The 7534-nt window shown below is 39.3% G+C and overlaps 1 protein-coding gene across 1 annotated transcript in view; it reads right to left on the bottom strand.

Moving 5' to 3' along the window:
- Positions 1 to 230: 230 nt before the first annotated feature.
- The window catches only part of SUDS3 (SDS3 homolog, SIN3A corepressor complex component), a 30186-nt gene continuing 22882 nt past the window's right edge, over positions 231 to 7534 (bottom strand). Inside the window, exons 11-12 of the mRNA XM_065417705.1 lie at positions 4758 to 4842; positions 231 to 1236 (exon numbers count right to left, since the gene is read on the bottom strand). Coding sequence (XP_065273777.1) covers positions 1138 to 1236; positions 4758 to 4842 — 184 coding nt within the window. The 3' untranslated portion in view covers positions 231 to 1137. The remainder of the gene's footprint in view (positions 1237 to 4757; positions 4843 to 7534) is intronic.

Genomic DNA, 7534 nt, shown 5'->3' with positions numbered 1-7534 from the left:
AGAAAATAGCTACCAGGAACCCAAGTGGTTTAAACACATTTGAATGGATGCCACTATCAGTGAAATATTGTAGAATTACAGCACTTTTGAAGAGGACACGGTAGAGACTCATCCTGGTTTCTACTAACAAAAACACCTTGAAAGAGAAACTATGACATTTGGGGAATTTAGGCTTCATATACGCTGTAAAGGCCCAGCAATGCAGCTTTTCATTTTGTATCAGGCCCCGAGAGCAACAAAGATCTAATATCGTAAGTTACCCATCAACTGTTCCAGTATGACCCATTAATTAGTTGAGTCATCAATTTCAAGGAACTTATATGTACAGTACTGAAAGGTAAAATTATCAGTGATTATACTGTGCTGTTCATATGATCTCACTGCCTCATGCAGAGTCCTGTTAATCCTTTGGTTTATACTCCTCTATGTACGGAAATGTAGCGTAGCAGTATAGACACACACTGTTTGTTCCTCTGAAGGGTTTTTAATGTGAAGAGAAAGGAAGCTTTGGATTCACCAAGTATGACTGTGTTTAACCAGGTTAAAATCAACTGGAACATCAGCACGTTACAGGTTTCCAGAACACTTTTCACACTTTCCTAAAAAATCCTCATTGCATGGGCAAATCTTTCAACAGCTCATCCAAAAGAACCGATGTCATGTTGTTACAGAGAAAGCTAGTTGGATTAGTCTCCTCCTGCTCAGCACCCTGAGCTTTGCAGAAAAACCAGAGCTAGCTTTCAACAAGGAAAATAGCTGGGTTCCCCCCCCCGATTCAAAACTTATGTTATGTTGTTTTCCAATGTACACACACGCTTCACGGTACAAAGATATAAAGATGAGAAAATATGATGCAGAGTCTTCTTAAATATAGTCTCCTGAAATATGAAAAAAGCTCAGAGATGCTTTATGGCAAAGTCCAGAAGAAGTCCAGCGCTCCAGGGCTGTGCTTGAGTGTCACTAGAGACTTAAGGACTATGGGGATGATGTGGCCAGCCACAAACAAACAGTCTCTCAGAAGGCCATAACAGCATCTCTGTTGCTATGGCTGGGTGGACAGACTGCTATTTCCTGTAAGAGGGTTTTTTTTTTTTTTTTTTTTTTTTTATAAAAAGAAATCAAGGAAGAGTCAGACAGTCATGCAGCTGATCGCCGGCGGATCACAAAAACCCCTCGCTGTAGCTGTCCGAGATAGATCCTCATTTTTGTGCTGTCACTGGTCTTCCTCACCCAGATCTGCATGAGAGAGAAAGAAAGAGAGCAGACGGAGACCCGCCAAGATTAGAAATATTGGAGAAAAAAAAAAATCTTTCAGGGATCCTTAATGTTTGCCATAAAAGTTGCTTTCTGCAGCTCTCCCCGCTTTCTTAGAAGAATATAAAACATGGCTTTTTAAAAGCCACCTTGGTATAATGTATCCAATCACCAGCTTTATCCCTCTCTCTGCTTCCAACCCTCTATTATCAGAAAAAGTAATTGCTCCTCCTAAGCATCAAGCAGGTGAAGTTCTCTACTGCAACAGCTCATCACAGAAAGCTTGCATTTGGTTTTAGCTAATCAAGAATAAGTCTCCCTAGATCCACAGATCATAAAATTACTTGTCCTGGGATTTGCTCAGACAAGTAACTATTAGTCAAATGAAAAGCTTGCCCTGATTTTGTTCAGTGAAGCATTTCTCACACTATTAAATTATAAGTTGTATTTGGAGATAAAAGTGCTTGCTTTTTAAACACCTACACTGAAAATTCTCACTACTGCAGATATATAATCTATTTAAAAAGGACAACAAATTGCATCTGCAGAAATAGCCATTTGGAAAATAAAGTTTTTAAAATCAGTCATTGTCAAGGATTCTGGAACCCAGATCAGATGCCTTTAAAACTGAATCTGTGCAAACATCCTCCTGGTTTTATCATTTTAACTTCATTTTTTAAAAATGTTTTAAATAAGAATGAAAACTTGATAAAAAACTTAACATTGCTGCAATTATGAATAGAGTACAATATTTTCCATTACAAAGGTTTGTAAGTTTAGTCTTGACCAATTCACATTTTAGTGCTGGCTTTCAGGTATAGGTATATTCTTAACCATTGACTTCCACAAGATAAAGTGTTGTTTACTAGATTATATTCTGCATTTCTTGCTTTTAAATTATTCCTTTCACTGGGAGACTGTCTCCAACATCTCCACTAATATTCAACATTTAAGGGTTTTAACTTTATAACTGGTGAATTTACTTCCAAAAATTCAGCTTTTCATAGAAATGTTACCACACTTAGTTTTACTCTGGAATTGAAACTTGCTAACATTTATAAGTTCACCTTCTTTAAGCCCTTAAAGAATTCTATCTGCTCATGATTAAGAGTATATATAGACCCTAGCACACACATTTTCCCCATTACGGTTCCTTTCAGAAGTACCTTCTTTGCCTTTCCATTGTTTTCAGTTGAAATGCCAAATGGGAGGGGGAAAAAAAAATTCTTCTAATCCAATGCTGAAGCCAGCTGCCTCTGAAAGAATGCTCTTGTTCCACTTTAAGAAAATGCAAGTCTGCATTATCCTTTTGCAAGAGATTTTCTTTAATTTCAGCTAAAGCCTTTCATCATTTACAACATTAAGATCCTTAATGTTAATTGAAATAACCTTAATCAAATTAGCCATTTCTGTATGTGTTATAATACATTGTTGGCATTTTGCTACAAGTTCATTTAAATAATCAACCATAGAGCCTAACGATTGCTCGATGACTATGGCTCATTGTTATAAAAGAGCATTTCCCATATATTAATTTTATTTTATTGATAAAATATTTTCCCTTTGATACCCATATTAGAGGTACTTTTTTGGTTCACAGAGGCCACGGAATTTAAGAAATTCTAGCTCCATTATCCATTTTCTTGAAAAGTTAGTTTTCACATTGTTTGACAAATGGTTTTTCTTTGCACAATTCTCCTATCGGTATTGCTTAAATACCAAGTTTGTTTTAGGTTTTGATTCAGATCAATCCTAGATGCACATGCCTCTTAACCCCCACTAACCTCATCCCAACTCTTTGTCAGCAATTCAAGTAGCATTAGCCAAATGACTTGCCCCTTTTTGGTACCTAAGTGACTCATGAACACTTGACTTAACCCCCAACATGCACTGTCCAACTCCTTTCAGTCCATTAGATTGTGGAAGGCATTAATCATCATCAACAATCTCAACTCACACCTGCTAAAGACAACCATTTTTCTGAGCCAGAGGTGAAGGAATTTACTATGTCCCATGGAACCTGAAGCCAAACTCATTCAAACAACACATAAGAAACTTTGTATCTCTAGCAGCCAAAGAGTAGGACATGTGAACAGGAAAGTAGGTATAGTTATTAACAGCCAGTAATTTTAAACCCAATTACCTTGATAAAACCAGGAGAACATTTAAGAAATTGCTCAACTTTGGCCCTTAATTGTATCTTAAGCCAGTAGTCATTTCAAATTGGCAACTACCCGCCAGCTGGCAGTCACCATGTTGCTGTACAGACAGCTGCTGTATGAGGAACCAGTGTCTGGTTTACCATCAGTGTTCATCCTGTTGCTGCAAAAACTGACTAGCTTTTGAGAAATTACTAGCCTGCTTTCTTATTGGTAGGGTATAGTCTCAATCACCACCCACATTTTGCTAATACCATGAGGTGTCTGTACAAGGCAAGCTCCAACATGCCAATTTCAGTCACTGACTGTCAGATGTATCCCAGAGATAAATGCTTTCCAGCAAGTGAACTTCCAGGAGATTGTGCTGCTCTTTTCTTTTAAGAGACTTAGGACCTTGATTTAATTTAATGGGCAACCTAGAGGTCCTGTAACATATATAAGGAGGTTAGCAATAAGGTTGAAATACCCTATCTACACCTAAACTTAGTGACGAGCCTTTAATTCATCCTCTTCTGGGTCCCCAATGTTTTATGTCAAATGAGAGTAAATATTTGTTCCTGGAAAGTTTAAAGACTAGAAGTAATGGAAAGTTTCAATCCACAGCCAGGGAAATACCATGCAAATATCCCTCCTGATGCCCTGCCAACTGAGTAGCTTGGGCAGAGTGGGACCATCATATCTACATGTGAAAGATATTTAAGTCTCCCACCAGGTCAATCCTTTGCCTCTCCTCAGCAGAAACAACCAGTTATGTGCAACGGTTCTGTAATGTGGATTCTTGGCCATCAAGACTGATCCAAGACCATTAATATTCATTCCACCTAGGAGCTTAAGACATACTTGGCTCTGGACCCAAAGGTGAATTGAACTTCTTTACCCACTAGGAGGCTCACCTCAAACCCTAGTCAATAAACTTTTCTGCAGGCAGCAGGGAGAAAATCAGAGGACTAGAGTATATCATAATCCAATTTTAACAGGTTGACTGTACACCAAAAATCATCTATGAGCAACACAGAAGAGGGATATGTAAAAATCAATTTGTTTAAAGATATGAGTGTCAATAAGAGATCAACCCAAACTATTAAAGATACAAATATTAAAACCCACTAACACTGCAGAGCAAGCATCACTGGCAGCACAATTATGAATCAAACAGTAATTCAGCTGCACCTCAGATTTAGCTTCTGAAATACCACATCTTTCCCCAAAGGAAGAGGCTGCTACTCTCCCAAGCAATTTGTACTGTGATGAGTTTTAAAGCCCAATTGACAGACACCCGTTTGCTTGTCTGCACTGACCCTTGTCATTATCTCATTCTGACCAAAACTTAAAGAAGCCCATTACCTCGTTGGCTCCTACAGAGCTGATCACACAGCTGATCTTAGTGTTCTCTTTTGACTCCAGGTAAATAGCCTGGCTCTTGTGGTACCTGCAAAAAGCAACGCATGAATCTGTTAGCTGCCCAGGAGATCCCATCTACTGCTTGTGAAGATTTAGAAAGTCATGAGTAGCTTGATTTATGAACCACACAGATTCTATATGCATGAGGATTCTCGCTTTTCTCAGCATATTCACATCATTACATAGCTAAGGATTTAAACCAATCTCTCCCCACCACCTGCACCCAAACATTACAAACACACTAAGCTGCATACTGCAGATTTCCCCACCCCACTCAAATAGACAATTATTGACAACTCCCCATAATTAAAGGTTTTAATAGGATTTCTTACTTACATAAAAAAATGTGCAACACCAAAAGTTGACAATATTTACTCTTAGGGCAGAGTGTTTTTTTTTCCTGCAACTGATTTGCTTCCATCTTTCAATAGCTACAGAGTATTAAAACAAACTCATCTACAATGATCTGAAGTATACAGACTAACCAACGGCTGGATTGTAGGGAATTATAGAAAATATATCAGATATGCCATTTAAAAAAAAAAACAAAAAACTGATGTTATTAACATTGCGTTGCAACTGCTTGCATTGACACCCAATGAAACCCAAAAGACAGTGCTTCTCCACTAACACAACTGGTACCTTGCCCAGGCAGCCCAAGAGTGTTTCACTGCCAGTTTTGTAATCAAGACCCAGCTCATTTCTCTGACCTTCTGGCAGCATCTTACACCCGGTTAGTCCTCTGCGCTACAAGTGTGATACCCAGCCCAGAACTCGAATCCTTCACCCCTGCTGCACCACGACCCGAGGTTGATCAGAGGGAGAGACACAGTGCAACTCCACTCCGGCAAATATTAGGAATTGCTTTGACACTGCAAACCTCTCCCTCTTCTTGCCCCCACTACCTTGACTAAGCAACAAGGGTGACTTGCAACATCGCTGGAGCTCCTGAGACTTGCCAGTGAATCTATGTGCTAAACCACCTCACTAGGTCCTACAGACTGATTCATTGCCGACTGCTAGCAGGCCAAGCCCTCAGATTCATTGCCTATATGTTCAGGCTAGCATTCTGTTCCATGCTCAATCCCCTACCCCCATCACTTAACGTTTTTCTCAAAAAACTTACACATGAAATAAAAAGCAGGAGGCATAAAACTGGTGTAGCAAACTGGCAAATAGAGATTAGATTGAGTGGCAAGCAGAAGGCTGCAGTGGCCTAGGAGGTATAGCCATATGAAAGGGGTCAAACAGGGCCAGGAGAACCAGGGATGCAAAAGATGCTTAGGTCCAGAGGTTTAGAAGAGGGTCTGCAGTTGATAGGGATGGATATGGAAGGGACAGGGGGAGGAAGAGGGTAGAAGACACCAGAACAGGGAGCTTTGTCCATGCTGCAAGTGGGTACAATTTCAAGTTAAACATGGGTAAAAGCCTCTCCCCTCCCCATTTCATAATACCCCTTATTTCAAGCTCTTCCCTTAACTTTCACCTTCCCCATCCAAGAACATGCAAAGGAATTAAGGAAGGTAGGCCCCATACATTAGGCCTGACTGTCAGAGCTACTGTCCTGGAAACTTGATACTCTAATCACATTTAAACTTGATGCTAGAAAAGATACAGGGAAATTGCTACACAAACAGCTTGAACTTGGAGTTAGGAAATGCATTTGAGTAGCCTTATCAATGTAGTTAATAAAAAGTCAGGCAACACATCAATATTAATCCAAGCCAACCCTAATTCACATGGCTTCTCCTCCAACTGTCATGATACAGACATCTCAGTACACGTAATTCCTCAAAAATCAAAACAGACCTCAGATTCCTGCTGATAGAAAAGAAACTAGGGACATTAAAAAATAAAATCCATACCAACCTCCATCACATGCTTTACCATCCAAACACTCATCTCCTCCATGGTGTTATTTCTAACACATGATCACCCATTATGCACATACCTAGTTCTGCAAAATCACACTTCCACAACTTTAATTCCAACCTTAGCAAGATTAAGCTCCATCTGGCTTAATCTTGCTAAGGTTGGAATTAAAGTTGTGGAAGTGTGATTTTGCAGAACTAGGTATGTGCATAATGGGTGATCATCACATGCTTTACCATCCAAACATAACACCCAAACACCTCGTGGAGGTGATGAGTGTTTGGGTGTTATGTTTGGATGGTAAAGCATGTGATAGAGGTTGGTATGGATTTTATTTTTTAGTTAGCGCATTGATTTAAAAATAAATAAATAAATCACTTGGACAACCTAACAAAGATAACAGTTTGTAAGTTCCCTCTTCCCACACAGTCTGCCAGTCACTGCCATGAAACAAACACTTGCTTGCCCTACAGGCACTGAGCAGACAGGAGACACACTTTAAGGGGACTGAACTGTTGGAAAAAAGTGGACTGTTTTAGAAAGTCAGGAAGAAAATTACATTTATTGAAGTCTAATATTTGATTTCTCATGCCACCCAAAGTTGTCAATAAGAGACAATGTTTGTATTATAAATAGGAAGCCACAGGATCCCACATGACATGTGCTGTATCCAGCTTGTACAAGTTTCCTTGCTTATATGACGTGAGATAAAATATGGTCTTATCTTATTTTGTCCAAGGCATATGCCAAAGGGTAATGCAGTGCTTTCAAGTGCTTGGTTTCAAAGCCTTAATGTTAGCTTTCTGCATGTAACACACTTAAGGATTCTCCTGGTTAATGCTGTAGTT

Source organism: Emys orbicularis, chromosome 16, assembly GCF_028017835.1.
Source record: "Emys orbicularis isolate rEmyOrb1 chromosome 16, rEmyOrb1.hap1, whole genome shotgun sequence".
In the NCBI taxonomy this organism is placed as follows: domain Eukaryota; kingdom Metazoa; phylum Chordata; order Testudines; family Emydidae; genus Emys; species Emys orbicularis.
Note: the sequence above shows the minus strand (reverse complement) of the source record. Positions and strands in the feature narration are given on the sequence as shown.